This window comes from Tachyglossus aculeatus, chromosome X4 (assembly GCF_015852505.1).
Source record: "Tachyglossus aculeatus isolate mTacAcu1 chromosome X4, mTacAcu1.pri, whole genome shotgun sequence".
Taxonomy (NCBI): Eukaryota; Metazoa; Chordata; class Mammalia; order Monotremata; family Tachyglossidae; genus Tachyglossus; species Tachyglossus aculeatus.
In genome coordinates, this window is record NC_052098.1 from 25,630,512 (window position 1) to 25,657,789 (window position 27,278).

At 41.3% G+C, this 27,278-nt stretch overlaps 1 protein-coding gene across 1 annotated transcript in view; it reads right to left on the reverse strand.

Moving 5' to 3' along the window:
* LOC119947866 (FRAS1-related extracellular matrix protein 1-like) overlaps positions 1-27,278 on the reverse strand; it is a 38,193-nt gene that overhangs the window by 1,523 nt on the left and 9,392 nt on the right. The window contains exons 3-13 of the mRNA XM_038769520.1: positions 26,618-26,814; positions 24,923-25,013; positions 23,037-23,204; positions 19,980-20,188; positions 19,265-19,358; positions 15,418-15,670; positions 9,741-9,938; positions 7,482-7,667; positions 6,413-6,609; positions 2,582-2,807; positions 808-952 (exon numbers count right to left, since the gene is read on the reverse strand). Of these exons, the coding sequence (XP_038625448.1) occupies positions 808-952; positions 2,582-2,807; positions 6,413-6,609; positions 7,482-7,667; positions 9,741-9,938; positions 15,418-15,670; positions 19,265-19,358; positions 19,980-20,188; positions 23,037-23,204; positions 24,923-25,013; positions 26,618-26,814 (1,964 nt within the window). The remainder of the gene's footprint in view (positions 1-807; positions 953-2,581; positions 2,808-6,412; positions 6,610-7,481; positions 7,668-9,740; positions 9,939-15,417; positions 15,671-19,264; positions 19,359-19,979; positions 20,189-23,036; positions 23,205-24,922; positions 25,014-26,617; positions 26,815-27,278) is intronic.

The window sequence follows — 27,278 nt, forward strand, 5'->3', positions numbered from 1 at the left end:
GTTCAAATGAATAATCATAAGCAAGAGCTTCAGAACTCTGTTACTTAATCTAACAGGCACTTCATCATCATCAGTCGTATTTATTGAGCGCTTACTGTGTGCAGAGCACTGTACTAAGCGCTTGGGAAGTACAAATTGGCAACATATAGAGACAGTCCCTACCCAACAGTGGGCTCACAGTCTAAAAGGGGGAGACAAAACCAAACATACTAACAAAATAAAATAAATAGAATAGATATGTACAAGTAAAATAAATAAATAAATAAATAAAAAGAGTAATAAATATGTAGAAACATATATACAGGTGCTGTGGGGAAGGGAAGGAGGTAAGATGGGGGGGAAGGAGAGGGGGACGAGGGGGAGAGGAAGGAAGGGGCTCAGTCTGGGGAGGCCTCCTGGAGGAGGTGAGCTCTCAGTAGGGCCTTGAAGGGAGGAAGAGAGCTAGCTTGGCGGATGGGCAGAGGGAGGGCATTCCAGGCCCGGGGGATGACGTGGGCCGGGGGTCGATGGCGGGACAGGCGAGAACGAGGTACGGTGAGGAGATTAGCAGCAGAGGAGCGGATATGTTTGTTCAATCTATCCATCTTGACCAAACAGTAGGGTCAGGAAGGACTTTCCTGGCTAGCACACTCTGATTTCTATTTATTTCAGAATAACCCTGATCATCACTGACTCTTGGAGGCTACTAGTTATCATGATCAACCACTATCAAGTACTGTACCACTGTGCACAAAGGGCACTCAGAGTCGCAACAATTGTTCTGGTATCTTATAATCTGAGTATACAGACAACGAATAAGTGGCTTACTTGTTCATCACTGGTTTCTCATCATTAACTGGCATGACTTTTACCGAAATGCTTTTCAGGATTTTATGTTTCCCATCTGACAACTGAATTGTGAAACTATCCTCAAGATTTTCAGAGTCATCATGTACGTACATCAACTTCATTCCTGGGAGAGAAAGAAAGAAAGGAAATGTCTTCAAAACTCTCTTCACCACATTTCTCTTTCACTGGACTTTCACAGTACAAGTGAAATGGGGATTTTTCAGTTACCTTGTTAATGTGACTCAGGTACACAGCCAATCTGAGTAATTAAGGCCTAAAGTAGGGTGGTCTGTTTTAGATAGAACTATTCAGTTAGTCTGCTTAGATTAAATTCCCAAATAATTACTCAATCCTCCATTATCTTTTAGCTGGGAAAACCTAGCCTTTGTCTCTACTACATGTCTCAGGCAGCTTGTCTCTGCTAGTTTAGGGCATGTCTACATATCAGTGGCAGTTCATTTTAATCCAGCACTACAGTCTCCAAGATGTCATCATGATGACAGCTCATGAGGCTTAAATTATGTGGATTTCCACAGCAAAGCTTTGTTCAGTGGCATTAAATGAAACAAAACTTGTTTTGTCACTTAAAACTGAGGCATGCTATAGAGCACAGCTGGGACTATCATATTTCCCTTTTCCATGTCGTCACATTGAAAGGAAAATTATCAAATGAAACATATATGGTCCAACTTGCAAAACATTATCATGGACTTAGGTCTATCATCATAGATATTACAGGTGAAATCCCAGATTCCATATCTCTGCAAAGGTTGCCCTTTTAGAGCCCTGAGGAGGAAATGGAACCATAATACATGGATACACAGCTGGTCTCAGAGAACAGGATCCAAACCAGCAAAAACATCAACTCCTGCTTGGATTTGCATGTGTGCAGTGATTTGTCACTCTACCTGGCTGAAGAAACTCTGTGGGGAAAAAGTAATTTCTTGAAAAAGGAAGGGATAAAGACTAAACAAATCAAGATACCCAAATCGCTAAGGCAACTCTAGCCTTGTCAACTTGTAGAAGTTGACAATTAAAACACATGCTATTTTCTTGAAATTTTCCACAAGCATTGTTTGGGTTTGGGTTCTGGGGGCCGGGGGTTGGGGGAGAAGACAGAGAAGAAAATAGGAAAAACGGCAAGTATTTTTTTAAACACGTGGAACTATTTTCTTGTTTTCTCACTTAACCGAAAAGCTAATTAACAATTAATTGTATGCTGTGGTGAGATATGGTTACTCAGGTCATTTAAGTAACTTCAACATCTTTTTAACTTCAACATCTTTCCTAAATTTACTCTACATTTCCATTTCCCAGAGCACCAAAAAGGAAAAAAGGTGATGTGAATGAAAAACATGCACTACGGTGCCCAAGATTTTTCATACGATCATCAAAATAGATTTTAAAGAGCTATATTGGATTTTCAAAGAATTTTCCGACTTTTCTTTTTATCCCTCTACATGGAGAGGGTTTCTGTTCTGAAATTCAGAGAGACCTCAGAGGAAGCTTGGAATGTTTGTTGGACTCAGATTAGTTCATAGAACATACTCCTAGAGAGATTCTCATACAGTTAGAAAAATGCAAACTGACCCCAAGGTCTAAATGCTCCTCTATTGAATTTGTTAGGTTATTTTCAGTATTATCTAGGATAATCCAGTTAGATCTTCAGAATAAATTACGGTAGGAAATTAATGTTGCTTACTTTTCCCCACTCCTGATACTGATTATTAAATGCAAGAGGAATGCTACATACCAGTCTTGAGAAGATCCATGGAGAAGTTGTGCAGAGGAAATTTGGGATTCTGATGCATATTAATTAATCGTTTATAGAAGGTGACATCATTGCCAAGCACCCCATCAACAAGAATTCCATGCTGTGGCTGTTGGGTGACTGTGAACATTAAGCGGTCCTGGGGAATATCGAGATCAACTGCATTGATGATGGAAGGATCGAGCTCCTTCATCTGGCCCTCAACCACCTACACCGGCAGAGTGAACAAAAAGAAAATTGCCAGAAAATGTCAGTTGTCCTGGGAGAAAAGAAGGCTTTCAACAGATGGAAAAAAAAACCAAACATAAAACAGGATCTCATCTTTTAGTAATAATTATCATAATAATAATAGTGGTATTTGTTAAGCATTTTACTAAATGCCAAGCCCTGTACTAAGTCCTGGAGTAGATACAAGATAATCAAGTCAGACAGAGTCTCTGTCCCAAGTGAGGCTGACAGCCCAAATAGAAGGGAGAATGTGTATTGAATCCCATTTTTCAGATGATGAAACTGAGGCACAGAGAAGTGGCTTGCTCGAGGTCACACCCATCAGTTGGCGGGGTCAGCATAGAATCCAACTTCTCAGACTCTCAGGCCCGTGATCATTCCACTAGGCCATGCTGCTTCTCTTTCAGGAATCAGTTTTGCTTGTGTAAATCCTCGCACAGAAATCTTTGTGATTTGGGGGTGAAACAACGAAAATCGTTTTCTGCAGCTTTATTTTGAGGATAACAGAGCTCAATACCCATCCTCCGCTCTATGAATACAGTCAGGTTATTTGTTTGAAACTCCCACCAAGCATCATGAGCATCTGACCTTCAGCTTCTCCCAAAGAGCTCTAGAAGGGTTGGTGAGAGGACAGTCCAGGGACGTTTTGGGGAGTAGGAGCAGAGGGTCAGCAGGAGGACCAAGGGAAGGCTCCTCGCAGTGTGTTTCCTCCCACAGACTTCCCTGGGGCAGGCTCTCTCTCACCACGGAGGGCCCTAGATTTATTTCAATAACCTACCTAACATGGTCAAAATGGATATGTAATACCATCACAATTTGATAGATGAAGAAACTAAAGAACAAAGAGGACTTTTGGTTTGCCTGTAGTTACAAAGCAAATCAAAGGTCAGGCATCCAATCTATGGTTTAACCTACTTAGCCACTTTTTTTTAGACTGAGCCACATGTGGGTCAGGAACTACTTCCTATTCATCCAATCTGATTGTACTCTACCAACCGCAGTCCTCCACACATAGTAAGTGTGCCATAATCCATACCCTCACTTGCTTCCAAGGCCCTGAATTTACTAAGTGGATTTGATATGGTAGACATGAAAGGCTGCTGTATAAATAAGGGATGGCATAAATGTATGTTGTTTACTGTTCTACTATACTTAACAGTATGAGCTACACAATTTGATAACCCAAATTAGCCTCATATTTTTCAGGATGGACTCCAACTAAAATACAGTCCTGCCTAGCCTGAAATGTCACAAATCACATCTTTTTGTATAACAAGATCAAAGGCAAAAACTTAGATCTGTTTCAGATGTTAGTAGTGGTCTTGGATTGAGAACTGATTCCCTTTACAGGTCCTGTCTTTAATTCGGCTGGTGAAATTTCACACATGAGACACTGAAGAGAAAACTGTGTGAATTACTTTCCTGCCATCTACTTCAAGAAGACTAATTTGGAGTAGTATTCCACTTTAACAACTGTAATTGGTATATTGTAATAAAGTGCAAAAATTGAGAATTGGCATTTTTCCTCATGGATCTTAAAATACCCAAAACTTAAACTATTTTAGAGACCTAGACAAACTCCCATATCTTTCACTAGTTCTTGCACAAATAAGGCACAATAAGGCACAAGTGAATTTAACATGAACTTCTCTGTTTAAACAATTATCATTACATTACCATTTTGCAAAGGGAGGCTCTGTTGGTTAGTACAATTACCCTGGGATTCCTATGTGCAGAGTAAATATTCACTGGCTACTTTAAAAGAAAAATGTGACATAAATGCAGGACAATGTGATTTTCTGGATGGGAATCCGACTTTCAGAGAACATACGTGACTAGCCATCACAGGTGTCTGGTTTTGATTTGAATTTCTGAGTAGAAAAAGGAGCAGGGCTTTTAGGAGGGCTGCAAGAAGGATGGGGCCAGGGAGTGGCAAATAAGCTTCAACTGACTTGGGATCTTTTCAGCCCTGAACAGAAGCTTTCAACTTTCTCAGAGACCTGGAAGGTGCAGGGCTATCAATCAACGGTAGAATAGCCTTGCCTCGACAGTCTCAAACCCAGAGGGGCATTGGCCCCCACTGCTCCCATGGAATTAGCAGTTATGTTTGTCTGCCATTCATTCTAAGGCAAGTCAGTAGCAGGGTTTTGGAAGACAGTCAATACTCCTGCCTCTTTGGTCACCATGCTCATCACCAAACCATAAAAAAACAAAACCCAAGATAAACTAACTTCATAAAATATCTTGGCCAGAACAACTTTACAGGCATGGAGAAGTTAATTTTTCAAAGATTAAAAAGTTAGTTTTCTTTAAAAATCTATATGAAGCCTAAAGGTAGGCCTGTTGGAAAAGTGACCGACTTGAAAGTGACTGCTGTTTTCCATCCAGATTTACTCTCCAGAGCTTCCATTGTCAAAGTGCACAGGTAGAAAGCAAGGTTTCACCTAAAGTCTGGAAAGGGGGCCCAGCACTTCAGCAGGGCTCAGGTCTGACGTAAGTGTGCTCTTGGGAGCCACTGTGCCAGCAGAAGGGGTAGGAGTGGAATGAGAAACTGGTAAAGTTTCTTGTCCTGCTTCCCACAGAATCCTTCCAACCCCCGGTTAGGCTCTTCAAAAAAGCCGGCAACCCACCCAAATGAGAAAGGGAAAGTGAATCCCACAGATTCCCAGAGTGACTCTCTATAAGCCTCGACTATAAAAGTCCAAAGAGGATGGGGCAGGTTGAAAAGTCAAAAGTGTTTCTTGCATTGTTTCCAGCAATAAAGAGCCTAGCATCGGAATTTTGCTATAGGTCTTGAAACAGGATAAAGTCTTGGGTCCCTCTGGCTTTACCTTATAGATGTTGGTCCCGCAGTACGAACTGTAGTCCAAACTTGCTTTGGTCAATAAAATAAGTAGATATTACTCCAAAAAGAGAATGGTCAGAAATAAGGAGACATGAGACAGCCATGGCTAGACATTAAGTGCAACTAAAATAGAACTGATTTTTTAAAAAATAATTCTGTAAAAAGAAGTTTGTTAATCGGATGTATAAGCAAAGATGTGGGGGGCATGTCTAGGCCATTTGGTGCCTTTTGCACAACGCTGTTTCTGTCGCTTCCTTCCCCTGTGGTTACAGAGACTTTCACCTCCAGGGTGCGTTGGAAGAGCAGGAAAGGGAAGGGGAGAGAATACTCCTCTACTCCCAGACATTTCCACCTCTGAACCTGGCCAACTCTTGCCCTCCTCCCTGCCTCAGGTGCCTCACCTGTGGGTGAAAAATGCTCTTTCACACCCAAGGCCATTGTGCTCATTGTAAATGCAATCATTGGTATGGATTCCTAAATATGAATAGAGGGATGCATAAGGCCATTGTTCACGTGTATTCTGCATACATGATTTCTTAAATAGGTTTCATCAAACAAGGAGGGACTGCACTTCCCATGTGGGTACAGTATATGATTAAGTTTTCCAGTAGGTCTGAAGTGTTCGATGAACATAAGAATGTGCAATCGAAAAGGGTAAAGCATGGATCTCGAAGGACAGGGTAAGAGACAGAACATGAGACATCAAAGATAGAAGCTCAAGATATTTCTTTCTTCCTTACAGTGATGTTCCGTGCTACAAAGCCAGGAACTTCATCATTTGTCGGGTTGATTTTAATGTAAAATGGTGTCTCCAAAGAACGATGTTTCCCATCCGTGACGTACACCATAAACTGGTCTGACGTTGGTTCTATCCTCAGATGCCTGGACTGCACATAGTTTATGTGCAAAGCCTTCATGTGTTTCCACTGAAATGATGCTATAGCATTCCAAGAGATGACAGACAGGATGAGAACTACTTACAAAAAGAGCATCTCTAGATTCTCAACATTTGAGTCAATAATCCATTTTACAGAACAAACAGCATTATAAATAGGAACTGCCCACCTCCTTAGTTTGGATGGATCAAGTCTGCTACTTTGAAGAAATGCATCATACTTCTGTATGAGCACCTTTTATTAAGTTCAAAATATATAGACCCTGATCCTAGAGATGAAATCCTAATAATTTGCAAATAATGTACCTGGTGAATTTTTATAACCCTAAACTCACCTCAGGTCCAGTGTTTTTGAGGTCTTCGATATACATGCTTCCAAATCCAACTCCCCAAATCAAGGACTAGTTACCCCAGCTAGGTTTGACTGCTGTTTGTTACATTGTAACCGGAGATGAAGTTCATATGAAAGAAGGATATTGTTGCTCCAAAAGCAACCTAGTCAACTTATCGCTCTATCAAACTACTTTTGGGTTTTAAAGTTTTGAAACCCTTTCTTCCTTGTGATACTCAAGGTCATTTTTTTCAGTTCGTTCTCCTCATACCCATTCAGTTTTTTTTTTAAAAAAAGCATTGAAATTGAGAACATGTGGTAGCTCAAGCCATTTAAACTCTGATCCACCCAAGGACAGTGAATTCTTATAGTATTTTTTCCTTGAATGAAACACCTATTGGTTCCCAAAGAAAACTTAAAAGTACAGGCTGTGCACAGGTTAAGGAAATATGATGAAAGCAAGGCCATAAATAAAGCTCAAATTAGAACCAGATGTCACAAGTAAGCATGTGTTGTCAATCAAGATCCAAAATGATAAATGAAGGATAGTAATTGTTGGTCTTGTACCTAGAACTGTACTTACCTATGCTTATGCCCATGTTGCTTTTCTCAAAACCTGGGGTCGGTAGTGTATTTTCAATGTACCCAAACTGAGGAGGTGAAACCAAAACAAACTCTAAGTCATCTGCTTCAGTGTCGGGGTCAGTGGCAAATAAATGATTAACGGTAATGGCAGCTGAGAAGCTTTCATCCACAGCAAACACAGTACCTACACACAGATAATAAAATGGTTAGGAACTTAGAGACACCATCTTCTAATGACGAAGAGCAGAATTTGAAATTTCAATTACAAAGCCCTCAAATTGCATTGGAACGATCATGTAGATTACAGGGAATCTTCCTTCAAAATGAAAGTCTAAGGAGAAAATAATGGCTAGAATTTAATTCAACTTAGCAGGAGTTGTGTTTTTTCTTGTAAATGAGTCAACACCTGAAAAGTGTCTATAATTTAAAGTGTTCTTATTTATTTTCGAGTTATTCTCATGCCTCACTTGGAGTTGCAGTTGTGTCACCTAAGTGACACAAGGGGGAAAAAAAATCCCAAAAACCTTTAGTTTATGTATTCCTCAAGATCGGCCATTCCTTCAAGTTTTTGGAGTGTTAATTGTAGGAGAGCTATTATACAATGGCTCATAATGAACACTTGTTCATGTGTTGGTGCTTAATTATTTTGCCGGGACAATGCTTCCTTTCCAGAACATTGCTTGGGTGATAGGCTGTAAATTATAATAACATGCATGCATATGCTTAAATATATTTCTGAGAAACAGAACATATACAAAATGCCTTTGGAGAGATGGCCTTATAAAAATGAAATAAAACAATATACGTCTGTGCATATCAACTAAGAGAATTGTCTGGTTTCACTTGGGCCAAGGCAATGGGAACAAGGGCAGCTCCCCCGGCACCTCCCCCCAACCCAGCATACCAATTCATTCATTCATTCATTCAATTCATTCAATCAAATTTCTTGAGTGTTTACTGGGTGCAGAGCACTGTACTAAGTGCTTGGAAAGTACAGTTCAGCAACAAGTAGAGAGAATCCCTGCCCACAATGAGCTCACAGTCTAGAAGGGGTGACAAAGGCATCAAAACAAGTAAACAGGCATCAATAGCATCCCCTTTTAGACTGTGAGCCCACTGTTGGGTAGGGACTGTCTCTATATGTTGCCAACTTGTACTTCCCAAGCGCTTAGTACAGTGCTGTGCACACAGTAAGTGCTCAATAAATACGATTGATTGATTGAACAGCATCAATGAATAGAATTATAGATATATACACATAATTAACATAAAGAGAATTATAAATATGTGCATGTCTACACACAAGTGCTTGGGGGGGGTGGGGGGGGGGGACCAGAAACCAGTTCCTCAGCCCTACAGAGACACACAAACACACAAAAATATTTCCCATGAGGGAGCAAGAGAATTAGGAGATAGCCAGAGGGGAAAGAGGGAAAGGTTGGCCTGATCTCTAGAAAGTGGGGCTTATTTTCTTGATACAGCAGCTGGTAGGAGGGAGGAGAAGACCGAGTCATCAGACCTCTCTTCCCAAAGAGAGGAGCTGACATAGCAGTGGCTGTAGGAAGGAGATGTCACAGGGAAAGGGATACAACAATGGTTTAGGAGGGGCTACCAGATTGGTCTCCCTGGGGACAGGGCTTGGTCCATCAGCTCCATCAGAGTAGATTGGTCCATCAGCTTCCCACTAGCCCGTGTACAGAACTAGTGTCCTGTGGTGGCAGGAGAAATTGACTCAGGCTGAGTGGGGGGTAGGAGTGGTTAGATCTTCTCTCTAGGGCAGAGCTGTTACAGTGATGTCAGTGGGCGAAATGAGGGTTAAGCTTGATCCTCCGGCTCTTTCCTGGAGATCACTCTCTTTTTTCCATTTCAGAATCCCCAAAGCCTGCCCCCTGAATACCAGGGTGATCCAGGGAAACATAACCATGCGTGAATTTTGTCTGTAGTTTAAGATATTTAGCTAGGTATCTGTCATGTAGTTATTCTGTTCTAACAGAATATGAGTAAAAAGAGAGAGCACTAAAGAAGAAGGCACTTGGAATATTTATTTCTAAACTGAAAAGAACGGGACATTGTCCTCATTAAAGTGTTTCACCAGTAATTTTTTTGTTACTTAAAAACATTTACAGAAGCTATTTTTTTATTAAATCCTACCTGGGCTAAAATTTTTAGACAAGAACAATTATATTTGGTGACTTCATAAACTAGCTATATACGAGGATTAGTAGCTTAATGGCTATAATAAAAGAAAGGTTTTCACCGACTGCAATAGATGGTGGCTGGTTGTCCACTGGGTAGATGGTGATATGGAGATCATACACCGGAAATGAATCATGAAGTGGAACAGGAGGAGGAAGAGGTCCATTGTAACAACATTCATTTACATATGGTCCAGCTTCACCATCAGAAACCATAAAGGTAATCGTGTCGAAGTAAGGGACCAAACCAATCTCTCCACCTGGAAAACAGGAGCTGTAGATGTCATGCATCCAAAATAAAAGTGTTGGAAACAAGCAATAACAGTATTTGTTAAGAACTTACTATGCGTCAAGCACTGCACTAAGTCCTGGGATAGATCACTCAATCAATCAATCGCATTTACTGAGCATTTACTGTGTGCAGAGCATTGTACTAAGATCTTGGGAAAATACAATATAACAGACATATTGCCTGCCCACAACAAGTTTACAATCTAGAAGCCCCATGTGGCTCACATGGGGAAGCAGCATGGCTCAGTGGAAAGAGCACAGGCTTTGGAGTCAGGGGTCAGGGGTTCAAATCCCGGCTCCGCCAATTGTCAGCTGTGTGACTTTGGGCAAGTCACTTAACTTCTCTGTGCCTCAGTTACCTCATCTATAAAATGGGGATTAAGACTGTGAGCCCTCCGTGGGACAACCTGATCACCTTGTAACCTCCCCATCACTTAGAACAGTGCTTTGCACATAGTAAGTGCTTAATAAATGCCATCATTATTATTATTATTACAAATCACCCGTACCTTTTTTTCCCTAAAATCCTTGGTCAAGTAGATCATTTATTTTATGAGTTCAGAGCAACCCTTGGAGAAGAAGGAATGGGAAGCAGTGTGGCTCTATGGAAAGAGCCCACCAGGCTTTGGAGTCAGGGGTCATGGGTTTGAATCCTGCCTCTGCCAATTGTCAGCTGTGTGACTTTGGGCAAGTCACTTAACTTCTCTGTGCCTCAGTTACCTCACCTGTAAAATGGGGATTAAGACTGTGAGCCACCCATGGGACAATCTGATTACCTTGTAACCTTCCCAGTGCTTAGAACACTGCTTTGCACATAGTAAGCACTTAATAAATGTCATTATTATTATTATTATTAAGGGGAGACAGACATTAATATAAATGAATAAATTACAGATATGTATATCATCATCATCATCATCATCAATCGTATTTGAGCGCTTACTGTGTGCAGAGCACTGTACTAAGCGCTTGGGAAGTACAAGTTGGCAACATATAGAGACAGTCCCTACCCAACAGTGGGCTCACAGTTTAAAAGGGGGAGACAGAGAACAAAACCAAACATACCAACAAAATAAAATAAATAGAATAGATATGTACAAGTAAAATAAATAAATAAATAGAGTAACAAATACATAAGTACATGTACATAAGTACATAAGTACAAGTACATAACTGCTGTGGGACTGAGGGGTGGGGGTGAATAAAGGGAGCAAACCAGGAAGAGGTAGAAGGGAGTGGGAGAAATAAGGGCTTAGTTGGGGAAGGCCTCTTGGAGGAAATGGGCCTTCAGTAAGACTTTGAAGGTGGGGAGAGTAATTGTCAGATACGAAGAGGGAGGGTGTTCCAGGACGACGTGGGCAAGAGGTTGTCACTGTGATAGACGAGATCAAGGTACAGTGCGCACATTGGCATTAGGGGAGTGAAGTGTGCGGCCTGGGTTGTAGCAGAAGAGTAGTGAGGTGAGGTAGGAAAGGGCAAGGTGATTCAGTGCTTTAAAATCTATCAGGTTGGACACACTCCCTGTCTCACATGGGACTCACTCACAGCCTAAATTAGAGAGGGAATTCATTCTCATTTTGCAGGTAAGGTAAACAGAAGTGATATGCCCAAGGTCACCCAGCAAGTAATTGGCAGAGCCGGGATTAGACCTTACTCTCAGGCCCGTGCTCTTTTCACTAGGCCACGTTGCTTCAACATACTCTGCAGCCCATTTTGCACTGAGCACTGTAATAATAATAATAATAATGGCATTTGTTAAGCACTTACTATGTGCAAAGCACTGTTCTAAGCGCTGGGGAGGATACAAGGTGATCAGGTTGTCCCACTAGGGGTTCACAGTCTTAATCCCCATTTTACAGATGAAGGTAACTGAGGCCCAGAGAAGTGAAGTGACTTGCCCAAAGTCACACAGCTGACAATTGGAGGAGCCGGGATTTGAACCCATAACCTCTGACTCCAAAGCCCGTGCTCTTTCCAATGAGCCACCAACTGAGACCCACTGTAGTAAGCACATCAGAGAGTTCAGCAGTTAGTAATCATGATCCTGCCCTCAGGGAGCTTATAATGAAGCGGAGAAACAGACACTAAAAGAATTCACAGTTAGAGGAAGAAGAAAGTGAATATATAGGGGAGTGAATGTTTAAGTAACGGTTCGCATACAGTGCTACAGGCTAGGAGCACTTAAATGCATACTTGGCGGTGCTGTGGCAGTAGCTGGGGGATAAAAAGTGGAGAAGATAAAAAATAAAAAATGAATCAGGAAAGGACTCTTGAAAGGATAAAATTTCAGAAAGGCTTTGAATATGGGGAGAGCTCTGGTCTGGTAGATAGGAAGCAGCAGGAGCTTCCAGACAAGAAGGCTGCAAACAAAGGGGTCAGAGGCTGGAGAAACAAAAGCTATTAGGTTAGCTTGAGCAGAACAAGAGGGTGAGTTGGGGTGTAATTGGGGAAGAGTATGTATAAGAATGAGGAAAGAGAACTTAGATTATGTGCCATAAAGCCAAGGGTCAAGAGTTTCTAATAATAATAATGATAATAATAATAATAATGGTATTTGGTGAGTGCTTACTACGTGCTGGGCACTGTACTAAGCGCTGTGGTGGATACGAGCAAATCGAGTTGAACACAGTCCCTGACCCATTTCGGGCTCACAGTCCCAATCCCCATTGTACAGATTAGGTAACTGAGGAACAGAGAAGTGAAATGACTTGCCCAAGTGGCAGAGTCAGGATTAGAACCCATGACCTTCTGACTCCCGGTCCGTTTTCTATCCACTAGGCCATGCTGCTTCTTAACTGTGGTATTTGTTAAGCACTTACTATGTGCTTGGCACTATACTAAGTGCTGGGGTAAATATAAAATAATCGGGATGAACACAGACCCTGTCCCTCATGAGGCTCTCAGTGTAAGGAGGGAAAACAGGTATTTAATCCCCATTTCACTGAAGAGGAAGCTGAGGCACAGAGAAGTGACTTGCTCAAGATCCCTCAACAGGTAAGTGACAGAGCTGGGATTAGAATCCAGGTCCTCTGATTCCCAGGCTCATGCTTCTTGATAATAATAATAATAATAATGATGGCATTTATTAAGCGCTTACTATGTGCAAAGCACTGTTCTAAGTGCTGGGGAGGTTACAAGGTGATCGGTTGTCCCACGGGGGGCTCACAGTCTTAATCCCCATTTTACAGATGAGGGAACTGAGGCCCAGAGAAGTTAAGTGACTTGCCCAAAGTCACACAGCTGACGATTGGCAGAGCCGGGATTTGAACCCATGACCTCTGACTCCAAAGTCCGTGCTCTTTTCCACTGAGCCACGCTGCTTCTCATAAACTCTTCATGTAAGTAGATGTCCTGGGTCAAAACTGTCTCTTTGTTATACCAGTAGTAGTAGTAATAGTATTTATTGAGCAGCCACTGGGTGCAACACAATGTTCTAAGTACAAAATAAATAACTTATTCCCCACCCACGAGAAGCTTGCAGCATTCTAACAGGTATCCAGATGTTACTCATCATTTTATGTATTATTTGGATATCTGCCCTTTATTCTGGATTTGACTGTGAAGTGTTATTAACAAGGATGTTGCAGTCACACATGTTCCAGGAATAAGTACCTATATTGAGTGAAAAAGCTAAATACTGTACATGCTTTCCAGTTACCTTCCCTGGTTGAGGTGTTCAGGCTTCTGGTTACGCACAGCTATTTCAGGCTGTTATAGTAGGGAGAGGCATGGATCCCCTTTCCCATCCCAGGCTACTGTTTCTTTGACAGGCAACACACCCAGCCTGTCCTCCTAGTCTAGGAAGGGGGCTGGTGGATTTTTTTTTAATACAAAAGCTGTATTCATGGCTACAATATTTAAAATGGAACTATATAAATGTAAACAAAGTGCTTAGTTACCTGCTCCTTCTGGATTTCCCTCTCCCAACAACCTTCCAATCTAAGGGTGGAAATTGGGGGTGATAAAAGACCAGAGGTCCAGGGGAATGGGAGAGTCATAGTGGCTGTGCAGTGGCAGTCATTCATATTTATTGAGCACTTAGTGTGTGCAGAGCACTGTACTAAGCTCTTGGGAGAGAACAACACATCAATAAACAGACACATTCCCTGGCCACAATGAGTTTACAGTCTGGCAGCTGAACCTCATCCAGGCATTAAGAATGGAAGCAGGATGAAGAGAAGAGGTCCAATGCTCCCATAGGATACTGGGCCCTAATCACTGTATCCATTACTCACTCTAAATTACTGTCCATTGGAAATGCCTGATCTCAGAAGATAAAAGACACCAAACTAATATACCATGTAAGGTGGTGTCATCAAGATCATCAATGCCATCATCACAGAGAGAAAAGTAGAGTCTCTAAATGCCAGTTTCTTAAATCCCAGGAAACTTTTGGGAGTGTCAATATATTACAAATCTCCAGCCAGCCCACCCCCAAAAAATTAAAAAACATTAATGCATACCAAAATTTATCTCTGAGTTTTACAACATGGAGCATGCCTGAATTTTTTTTGTGGTATTTGTTAAGTGCTTCATATTTGTGAGGCACTCACTGTACTAAGCGCTGGGGTAGGTACAATCAAATCAGGTTGGACACAGTCCATTTCCCACACTTTACAGATGAGTTAACTGAGGCACAGAGAAGTTAAGTGACTTGTCCAAGGTCACACAGCAGTCAAGTTGCAGAGCGGGGATTACAATCTGGGTCCTACACAATTTTATGACATTCAAAAATACAGAAGGACCTATATTTCTCTATAGTAGTTGAAAGATGAAAAAGCACTATTAAAAGTAGTTGTTGGTTATTGACAGCCTTTTCTTCCACTCAGATATAGCAAAGTCCAATGTTTTTGAATTTGGGAATCAGATGTACGACTATTTAGTTTCTCGTGAAGGACAAGGAGAAGACTTTAAAATCTGTCACCGGGTCAGAAAATGGCAGCTGAACAAAGATTTACTTTAGGCTAAGTGGTCTCGTTATATGACCAATAGGCTTTTAACTACATTCACAATAGGACATAGTTCTGCAACAACATATTCAATGTGTATTATTATTCCCTCCTCAATATTACCTTTCTCTTTCATTGATATCATCCCTAAAGCAAATACTTAGTCTGTTTTGCTGAGGGGAAAAGATGCCATGGGCTGCTAGAGTTATATGACAACCTCAACACCACTGAACAAACATTTTTCAGAAGGCAACAGGAAACCAATGGGCAGGAAGGCTTTCTCCAGACTATCTGTATCTGTGATTCAGAGATTGTAAATGCCTCCAAGGCTTGGATTGTGTTTACTTATGCTATTGTACTCTCCCAAGTTCTCAGCACACAGTAAGTGCTCAATAAATACCATTGATTGATTGATATCTGGATTACCCTCAAATATGGCTTAAAATAGCATTTTGATTATACCCAGCATCAATTTCATCTTCTCATTAGTGTCACTTACTTGTGTGCTTGTATGTCATGACTTTTGAAATGATGTCTGCCTGAGAGAAACGATCCACAATGATCCCAGCTTTATGCACAATCCCGTGACGAGGCTGTCGAGCTATCACAAACATCAGTTTCAGGTCATCACTGTCCGTATCAGTAGCACTAATATAATCTGAGGTGATGATCACTTCCCCTCCCTCCTGACAGTTCATAACAGGAATCAGATCTGCTTTCAGAACAGGCGGTTCATCATTTACAGGCAGCACCTAAACAGAAAAAAAAAACCAAACTTCAAGGGGAAAGAAAAAAAAAAGACAAAGTGCCCAACTAGCAATTTATACATCACAGGGCAAGAGATGGAGATTTTCAAACAGAGAAAAAAATACTTTTCAGAAACATGAAACAATAAGCATGGAAATCGGCCAAGCCGCCTGCATCTTTAAAGTTCCCCATATGTATCATCTTGCACCAGATGACCCAGGCAGGGAACACTGAAATAGGGATGGGCGGGTACAGTTATCATTTGGGCCCAGCCAAAACTCTCCCACTATATTTCAATTGTTTCAGGGTTGGCAAAATTCAAAGCACATTTTGCCAACTTCTCTTTGTCCTTCATTGTTGAACTCATTTGCATTCAAAAGGAAATCTAACCCATATGTTTCCTTCTAATTTATAATTAACTCATCTGAATCAGATTTGGTACAAATTGGTCACCATTAAGTCTCAGTGCATTCCTTCACCCCCATCAAGTCACCATGCAGGAAATCACCCTGGTCCGGGAATAAGCAGCACCTGAGACTCAAAATGTACAGGATAAGTGAAAAATTCAGAACCCACCTGTTTTGAATGGGTCAAAACACATTACACCATCACTATAATGAAAAACAAACTTATAAATCTCAAAGAGAAATTGAAAATTTATGGAAGGGTAATTTCTCAAAGTCTGTTTAGATGAATGGATGAACTGGATGAATTAACAGCTCCCAAGAGTTAGGCGGACTCTTAAGGAAAGGTGAGTCCCAGTATCTGGGGAATAGTGGTGGGGTCAATGGGAATTTGCCTGCTATGAGTACAATCCTTATTGCAGGTGCCCTTATACATGGTTCTTCATTTAGGAACTAATGGTTTTAAGAAAGAGCAGAAAAATCATTATCCATTTAAATGGAGTTATTTAAGATTATCATCTGGCTTCAAAACTGGGTCCATTTGCACAGGTATGTACGTATGTGTGTGTGTGTGTGTGTGTGTGTGACTATCTATCTGGATAGATGGACAGATAGATTCTAGCGAACTTTTGAAGTCTGACTGTGAACTTGATTGTGGCAGAATTCAACTATCGAGCTGACATATCTCTCCATGTGGAAGTTAAGCAATATATTTCCAAATTACCTTGACACACAGAATGTCTGGTTCAGTATCCTGCACTTAAAGGAAGCTCAGTCAGCAATGATGGTGGAGTTCTATAGGATCGAGACATATTCTCATCTATCAAATATAATGTAAGTGTAGTTTTGCCTGGAGGCAAGGGAATTGGCTGTTACCCATTCAAGTCCTCTGATTCTATGGTAATACAAAAGTTTTAAATGCCTAGAAATAAATAAATAAATAAATATGATTGAATGAAACACTGTTGTGCTCTCCCAAGTGCTTAGTATTATGTGTTCTGCACACAGTAAGCACTCAATAATTACTACTGATTGATAGTAGGTATTTCCAGGGCTAGTGGAAAGGGTAATGGCCTGGGAGTAAGGAGATCCGAGTTCCAATCCCATCTCCACCACTTACCTTCTGTGGGACCTTGGGCAAGTCATTTAACTTCTCTAGGACTGAGCTTCCTTATCTGTGAATTGGGAATTAAATACCTGTTCTCCCTCAGACTTTGAGCCCCATGTGGGATGGAGACTGTCTGATCTGATTGCATCGTATCTATCTGAGCACTTAACTTATACTTATAACTTATATGTTGCCAATTTGTACTTCCCAAGCGCTTAGTACAGTGCTCTGCACATAGTAAGCGCTCAATAAATATGATTGATGATGATGATGACTTAACAAGTGCTTGGCACATAGTAAGCACTTATTATTATTATCATCATCATCATTTTATGGCTCACACTGGCCCATTGGGAGTTTCCTGGTGCTAGCTGCATCTACAGATGCAGATTCACGAGTTCCAGTTCCTCCACTGCATCATGGTTAAATCCAATCCTGTCCTCTCTCAAAATACACAGCTCTTTGGCTTTAGGACAACTAGGATAGGCATTGTCATTGAGTTGTTCAAGTGTTTTAATGTGGCTACCCACCATACGAGGTGGGAACTTGTTCTAAGGAACACTTGTGAGTCAAGCTAGCAAACTGCAAGGCAGACTGATAAATACACATTCATAGGTCACAAGTTTTCCTTAAATGGTGATGAAGCACAGATGCTGAATCATTAAGGGTGAATAGTTTCTTCGCTCTGATTTCTATCTTTTTAGAGGGTCCACACTTACAGTGATCCAACTTAAAGAACTTTAGGTGGCTTTTGACAATGTCCTCCCCTATTTCTGCTGTGAATTCAGGAATCTCACAAGTAAATCATTCTTGACCATCTTGTGGCACTCCAAAAAAAGGGTTTCAACTTTTGAAAGGATAACAAAGTCCAGAGGCAATAAGATTAAGAACATTCCCCCTGTTTAGAAAATCATAAATTCTTTTTTTTATGCAGCTTGGGTTCTGGTTTTCAAAGAGCATATGTTTTTGTTTAAAGAGTAACAATAAACAGATTGCCTCCCAAGATGCACTGAAAATTACCACTAACAAGAGGGGATGTGGATATTTTCCATGGAAAGTAGGTATTTGTTTTTTGAAATTTCCCTATCACGGGGATATCATTCACAATCATTGTAATCAATTTCCATTTCTGCTGCCAGGATGCCACCAAAATCAGAAACAGTGTTTTTATACTGAGAACTAAGTTTCACTGAGATCCCTTCAGAAGTTCCACAGAAATCAGTAGAACCGAACACAATTGTGTTAGTGATTCCTTCTCAAAGTATATTACATCTATCTACCCATCCTTTTCACTGTCCAAATCAGAGCCTATTTTATGGATATGTGGAAAATTACCACATTCAAGTGCAGCTAACTTGTTGTTAATTGAAAACTGGGTCACTCAATCCACAGGACTTTTTCCTAATCCACCATGTGTAAAGCCCTGACGTGAGGTTACAAAGGAAGAACAAAATACAGTGCCTGCTCACAAGAAGTTTCTGGAATAATAATAAAAAATATTACATATAGCACACAAATTCTCTCTAGACTAAACTCACTGTGGGCAGGGAACATGCCTACTGACTCTTATAGTGTACTCTCCCAAGTGCTTAGTACAGTACTCTGTACACAGTAAGTGCTCAACAACTCAACGAAGAATTGATTACCCACTGTCCTAGCATAGCTCTGAGAACAGCTATTACAATTTAGAAGTCAGCCATATAACTTGGCTGTTATTAAACTCACGAGATGGTACCTTTCTGAGTGCTAGTTAGGAGTCCTACATGCTTCAATTTGAAAACAGAGAAACAATTTATAATTGTGACATGAAATTTAAAGAAATACTTAGAACTGAAACCCTGAAATTTGGAAGCCAAGCAAGTTCCAGCTTTAATTCCTCTAGGGCAACATTTGCTAGTTTTGTTGGCAAAACAGAAATAGTTTCTTGAAAACCATCTGCCAAATATGCTTTCCAAGTCATATTCTCAGGGAACATACCATCCCCTCACATGGGAGTCCAAGTGCTCCAAATTTCCCTCGCAGCCCTGAAAACTTGCAAATCCTGAGCTGAATCTCTAGCTGACCTTGTGAGGTAGCAATACACCAACCTTGACCTGTAGGTCAAATGCTGCAGAATTAGTGCCGTCTGTGGCCACAAAACGGATGACATCGTGCAGAACGTCAGACCCATCATGACGATACCTGTGGGAAATCAAAATTAAGAACTAGTTTTTTTGTGATATTTTGTACAGCAATAACATGGCTTGCTGTTTATTTTAGTTTATTTTCTGGCTGCAGGATATTTCAATTACTATGAAAACAGTGCTCAGTTTGTACTGAAAGATATATGGGGGATAGAACAGTTATGGAATTTTACATTTTAAATTTGTAACAACTTTGAATATGTGGAAGTGTATTAGCTATATCATTAACCTATAAACATATATCTTGCGACTAACCCAGTGCTTGGCACATAGTAAGCACTTAAATACCACAATTATCACATATGTTCATACAAGCAATAAGTACAGTTTCACCCCTGTACCACCCTGGATGAGACAAAACTGGTCAACTATTATACTACTACTGTTAAAGGTCCTCAGGGAACAATGAGGACCTTTCCAATATGCTGAAGCAGAAAGCTACTAAACAGCAGTTCTGTGCCACAACATAAACTACTGTTAAAATCATTTTTTCTGAGCACTTAAGCATGCCTTGGTATGTTTGATGAATTAAACAAAGATGTTTTAGTTAGCCATGTTAGCTTTCCTTTGCTTGGGAGCATAAACATATATGAAGAAGAATGTATAAACTGTTTCTAACCTAACTTTTAATGTGTGGAGATCTTTCCAGGAAAATATGTCCCCTAGACTTAGGGGAAACCCATCTAGCTCCACTTCTCCATGCAGTGGGCATCGCTGTAGGTGAATGTGGAGGTCACTTTGCTTAGTATCCATATCTGAAATCAGAATATGCTCGGTTGTGATAGTGCACAGACCTCCTTCCTCCACTTTCAAGGGTTTCACAAATACCTAAAAAGAAGAAAAAAATTCAAATTGTTAGACACAGAGCACCAAAAGGGAAATGTCCTCAAGAAAAGAAGTAAAGGTAGAGGGGGAGATGCAAAGGGGCAAGGGGCAAAACTCACATGCCTTACCTGATGGCACGGCTTCCACCCAGCAACTTCAGTGGCCCAGTAGAAAGAGCATAGGCCTGGGCCACTGAATCCCAGCTCTGCCAGTTGCCTGCTGTGTGACCTCGGGAAAATTATTTAATTCCTCTCTGCCTCAGTTTCCTCTTCTATAAAGTGGGGATTCAATACCTGTTCTCCCTCCACTTAGGCTGAGAGTCACATTTGGGACAAGGATTGTGCCCGGCCTGATTATCTTGTATCTAGCCCAAAGTTTAGTACAATGCTTGGCACATAGTAAGTGCTTAACAAATATTATTATTATTATTATCAGCCTGACCCAAAACAGGCCAATTTAGCTGGGAATTAGCCAGCACCCTTCCCAAATCATGGCAGTAGTAACACTGACCCCAAATGAAATTGTGCCGCCTGCCCATATCACTGCCAGGGCTGCTGTTTTGAATTACCAGGGAAATTAGTGCTGGTGGCAACAGAGCACAGGACAGGTCAGTGAATCCAGGGCTATGCCACTGCTGTGACTCAGGCATAAGCAGCAATGGCCCCCTGACTGACCCCTCAAAAATAGAAACTTCTGGCTGTGCCAGATACTCACAATCCCACCACGTCACAAACTCCTATTTAAGCCCATAAAGGGCCAAAATGGCAATGATAGTGGAGAAGAAGGAGGAAGAGGAGGAGGAAATTTGGGAAAATTACTCACACTACCTGAATTACACAGTCATATTAATAGCCTGTACTTAAAACAAATAATCCCTTTCTGGTTGCTAGGACCACTGTAATCTTCTCCATATCCCCGGATCAACAAGTTGATACAAAATTAAATTGAAGGGGCCTCTGTCAGGCCAAACTCTGGTTTGGCAACTGGATAGTCTCACCTTTCAGATTGCAGAAATTCATTCTATCAGTCCACAGGTGTTGGATAGATAGGTGATAACCAAAGCAGTGTGATTTAAGCACTCTCCTATGAGGGATGGCTGAACATTATCAAGGGAATTGCAAGGGCGGAAAAGGCCCAAAACATGATCCAGAGTGCAGAGGGGCTGGTTTGCCTACACTTCCCAGAAGCTATTAAGACATTCTGGAAGAAGTGGGTCCACCCTCATTATAGGTGAGAGCTCCACCCGCTCTAAGTGGAGCATAATTTACCCGAGGAATTTCCAGGCAAGAGTGCTGACTTTGTGCTGTTTAATATCTGTCTCTCTTTATGCTGGAAGCAGGACATGTGTGTAACAACTCTGTTATATTGTACTCTCCCACGCTCTTAGTACAGTGAAGCAGTGAAGTAGAGAAGCAACACGGCTCAGTGGAAAGAGTCCAGGCTTGGGAGTCAGAGGTCATGGGCTCTAATTCTGCCTCCGCCACTTGTCAGCTGTGTGACTTTGGGCAAGTCACTTGACTTCTCTGTGCCTCAGCTACCTCATCTGTAAAATGGGGATTAAGACTGTGAGCCCCACGTGGGGCAACCTGATAACCTTGTATCTACCCCAGCGCTTAGAACAGTAAGTGATTAAAAAATGCTCTCATTATTATTATTATTATTATTATTATTATTATTATTACAGTGGTCTGCACACAGCAAGTACTCAGTTAAGATGATTGATGTAGATGCTGTTCTGTCCATGCTGATGGCTGCTTCCCTGCAGCTGGCTGCCTAATCTGTTCCCACCTGGGATTCTACTTGAAGGAGGTTTCTATGTGGTGAGATATTTCCTCTCTGTTTTAAACAATACCTATGATAAAAAGGGGCTAGGTAATCTAATTTGAGGATATTTCAATTTGAACCTCTTCCATCCCTTCTGCCAAGCAAAAGCCTTGGGCTCAGGGTAGCCTTGTGATTCTAAATACATGGTAAGTGGCTTTTACATCCGGCAATAAAGCTTTCCATTTGCAGTTTTGAACCCCAGGGGTTTTCAATTGCATTTTGTGAATGACCATTGGAATCCTTCTGTCTGTATTCTTACCAAGTATAAGAATTATTAAACACTGACCTTTGCCATTATTCCACTTGGGAAATTAGTTCAGCCATAGTGACTGAGGCTTTTGTAGAGCTAGAAAAAAAAACTTGGATAACCTCCCTGCCTCCATGTTAATAATAATGACGGTATTTTTGAAGTGCTTACTATGTGCCAGGCACTGTTCTAAGCACTGGGGTAGATACAAGCTAATCAATTTGGACACAGTCCCTGTCCCACATAGGGCTCACCGTCTTAATCCACATTTTACAGAGGAGGGAACTGAGGCACAGAGAAGTTAAGTGACTTGCTCAAGGTCGCACAGCTGACGAGTGGCAGAGTAGGAATTATAACCCATGACCTTCTGACTCACAGGCTCCTGCTCTATCCATTACTCCATGCTGCTCCTCCAAGAGGAGACTTGATATTACGATGTTTAATCAATAAATCAATCAATGCATTTATTGAATGCTGTGTCTAGAGCACTGGAGTTCAAGAGACTAGGTGGACAGGACAGCTGTCCTAAAGGATCTTTTAATCTTTGTTCTGTAGAAATCAAGCAGGTGACACCACCAAGCTCACGAAGCGTTTACTCCTAAGTCTAACAACAGGCTCTTTAGAACATTGCTACGAACAGTCCAAGGCTCTGGAAGAAGGAGCGGGGGCAAAGGGAAGGGGAAAGAGAGTGAGGGCCAGAGAGTCTCTACTTCCAATGAGGTCTTGGTCTTACTTAGGCTATACTTCCCTCCTCTCTTCCATTTGTAGCATTATACATACCTCTGGAGCTTGATTGTCTACTGGGAGAATAGTAATGTTAAAGCAGATTCCATGAAGTGTGCCCCCATGTTGATTACTGATGGAAAAAACGAACTGGACATGCAGAGGAACAGGGCCAATATCCTGCATTGGTGGCATATAGGCCACTTTCAAGAAATTGACTGCATGCTGCAAAGACAATTGAGAGAATGGATCAGATTTAGGGTTCTGGCAGGCACAAATGTTCAAGGTTCTATTTTCATGATAACCTTCCTGGAGATATTAACAAGGGTTGATATTATTATTATTATTGTCCTTTGACTGGGAAGGGCTATTTTTATCTGAGGGCTCATTTATCTGCAAGAAAAACCTGCATTTTTTGCACACTGGGAAAGAGGGATGCCTACAGGGAAGGGTGAGATCTACGAATTCTTTGCACACTGAAATTACAAGACCAAAGCACACACAGCATATTCATTCAATTGTATTTGTTGAGCGCTTACTGTGTGTAGAGCTTGGGAAGTACAAATTGGATATTCTTGACTGCTACCATTATGGCAGTTCACGGATGCTCTTTCTCTTCTCTCCCAAATGGACCCTGATAGTTAAGAACAGGAATTGCCTAAACAAGTAATTGCTGTTTGTCTCTGGATATTGATAACATTTTATCTGTTGAGTGTATTTTGAGACCTCCCAGACTTTCATAACCATATTTCCCCTGAAATCGACAAATTTGTCCCCTCGACACAACAGCGGATGCACAAGAGCAGCATTCCCTTACGATCTATCTTCCCTCCTGTGTATTTTCTATACCACATGAGTGCAGGTCTCCCTATGGTTGCATGGAATGTAAGCCATCACCAGCAGTTCAAAACCAAACCCTGGGCATTTTCTCCTGACAGTGGATATATTTTTCCAGGATTCTGGGAGATTGGAGACTAGATCAGATTGTGTATAATTAGTAAATGAAAAATTATAGAGCTTTTGGGTTGTACTTCAACTGCATTTGAGCTCTGATTGCTCTTTATTCCAAATTATTCTCCTAAACAATATGTTTAGGATGTGTATAATTTCTAAGAGTGATCAGCCTATAGCTTAATTATGTTCTACAACATGCAAAGCTTTGTGCAAGCTAATGAATATAGATGCCTGAGAACCAAATTTCTTTTGCTTGTTGGTATCTTTAACTGTCCAAAAACTTGTTCCTCATATTAACAGCCCTTTATAGCAATAAACACTAACCAAACTAGGCCTCAAGACTGTAAGCTCCTTGTGGGCAGGGAACATGTCTACCAACTCTGGTATACTGTACTCTCCCAAGGGCTGAATACAGTGCTGTGTACGCAGGAAGCACTCAGTAAATACCATTGATTGGTTCCCCTTCACTCAACCCTAAACTAAAGTTCTATGAAACATCGGTAACCTCATTCTCTCTCATATTGAGGGCGAGAGTATAGTGCCATTTGATAGCACCCTTGATGTCTGAGCAGCCCTATTTATCGTTGCAATGCTCACCCTTTAATTCTATTTGTTCAGACGACTTGACACCTGTCCACATGTTTTGTTTTGTTGTCTATCTCCCCTTTCTAGACTGTGAGCCCGTTGTTGGGTAGGGACCGTCTCTATATGTTGCCAACTTGTACTTCCCAAGCACTTAGTACAGTGCTCTGCACACAGTAAGCGCTCAATAAATACGATTGAAAGAATAAGGGCTCAGAAAATGTGCCCAATCACCTTTTCATGGGCACTGTGGGCAAGGCACTGTTTCTCAGTCTCTCCAAAAAAGAAGGAAGGTTGTCAGCGAAGTTATCAAGCTCCTCTAGAGTTCCAGCTACCCTTCTCACCTTCCAAGAAGGATAGAGGTTTTAGGGATTGAAGCCCTTCTAATTTGATGCAGACTAACACACCTGAGTGAATGATTTCAGGCTTGGAGCTGTAGGGTCCTTCATCAGCTTTGCCACACTATCCACCGTGAACAATTTCCCAGCATCTGAATGTCTAAACAAGAAATATAACAGCACTGATTGCAAAATCTCCTCACCATGCCTCGTTCTCGCCTGTCCCGCCATCGACCCCCGGCCCACGTCACCCCCCTGGCCTGGAATGCCCTCCCTCCAAGCTAGCTCTCCTCCTCTCTTCAAGGCCCTACTGAGAGCTCACCTCCTCCAGGAGGCCTTCCCAGACTGAGCCCCCTCTCTCCCTCCTCCCCCTCCCCATCCCCCTGCCTTACCTCCTTCCCCTCCCCACAGCACCTGTATATATGTATATATGTTTGTACATATTTATTACTCTATTTTATTTGTACATATTTATTCTATTTATTTTATTTTGTTAATATGTTTTGTTTTGTTTTCTGTCTCCCCCTTCTAGACTGTGAGCCCACTGTTGGGTAGGGACCATCTCTATATGTTGCCAACTTGTAGTTCCCAAGCGCTTAGTACAGTGCTCTGCACACAGTAAGCACTCAATAAATACGATTGAATGAATGAATGAATGAATGAAAATTGGCAGAAATAGCAAATCATATCTAACACAAATTTTCAAAACCCATCAATTCCTATTTTTAATGTTTATGATAGCTACTAACTGTCATGGTTGAGAATTCTATTTTTAAACCTACTTTCATCACTGCCCAACTCTTCCATGATTTTAGGTAATGAATGCAGCATGAACAAAGGCAGATACTGAGCCCAACAAATGGAAAATCTGAATACTTTCAGCACACCAGTCACTGAAAACCATGAGATGATTTGGGAACTGTTTGAAGTACAAATTACTGAATACATGTCATCTCATTTTAAAATGCTGTGTCTAAATTAGGAATGGCTCAACTGCAGATCCTGTGAAGCACATAAGGTCTCTGGTAGTTTGAGGGCTACTAAACATAGAGAACCAGAATGGCCTAGTGGAAAGAGTATGGGCCAGGAGTCAGATGACCTGGGTCCTAATCCCAATTTTTCCAATTACCTGCTGAGTGACCTTGAGTTTTTCAGTGCCCCAGTTGCCTCATCTGTAAAATAGGGATTGAATATCTGTCCTCCCTCCCACTTGGACAGAGAGCACCACGTGGGAGAGGGACTATGTCTCCCCTGATTGACTTGAATCTACTCCAGTGCTTAGAACAGTGCTTGATACATGGTAAGTGCTTAACAAATACCATAAAAAGCAAAGCATAAGCGAAGAGGGAGTGACTTGCTTAGCTGACTCCTTTTGGGAACATTATCCCCAGGGTACATGCTAGATACCTAAGCTTTCAGTTTTTGATAGCTGGAGCCTGAGGACACAAACCCACCACAATGTAAGCATCTGTTGGGCAGGGATCAGGTCTCCCAACTCTATTGTACTGCATTGTCCCAAAAGGTTAATACAGTGCTCTGCACACAGTAAGTGCTCAGTAAACACCACCGATTGATGTGAGAGCTATCAGCTTGTAGGTGGACAATCCTAAAGGGTGTGTGCTGCAGGAAAATAGCTCAAGAGTTACAGCTTGGCCCATCCTAATCTAAATATCTGGCTACCTAGGGTAGACACGCAGATTTTAAGCACTCTTCTACCCGCAGTGTGATAGATACCTACCATCTGTCCAGTACCATCTGACATACCTGTAACTAAAGGAGAAAAATGGAGGTGTTGTTACTGTGTAGAGAAGTTCCCTTTCACGAGATTCCACGTCTACAAAATGCAGATGTTTCTTAGTGAGATGAACCACCTCGGTTTCCTTGACAACCAGATGCCGAGTCACTCCTGCAACTTCTTTAGGAAGTTGGTCATCCACTGGCATGATATGCATTATTACCACCTAAAGTGAAAAATCAAAAATTGAACTGGACATAATGAAAGCAAGGTCAAGATTAATACAAAAAAATATTCCCAAGAGATGTCTCTCTAAAGCTATTTTTAATAAATTAACTGCCTAGTATAAGCCTGTAAGTTTAGTCTTAAAACTACCATGAATATGAACCAAAGCAGAAATATCCTTTTTTTCCTTTTATAGGGTGTCAGGCAAAAAGAACATCGTTCTAAGTGGGAGCTGAGGGAGATAGCCCTACTGAATTATCATTAGTATTAGTATTATGGTAGTTGTTAAATTCTTACCATCAAGCACTGTTCTAAGCACAGAGGTAGATATAACTTTCCCATCACTGTAGACAGCACAACCATCCTTCCCGTCTCACAAGCCCATACCCTTGGTGTCATCCTTGATGCTGCTCTCTTATTCAACCCACATATCCAATCTGTCACCAAATCCTGTCAGTCTCACCT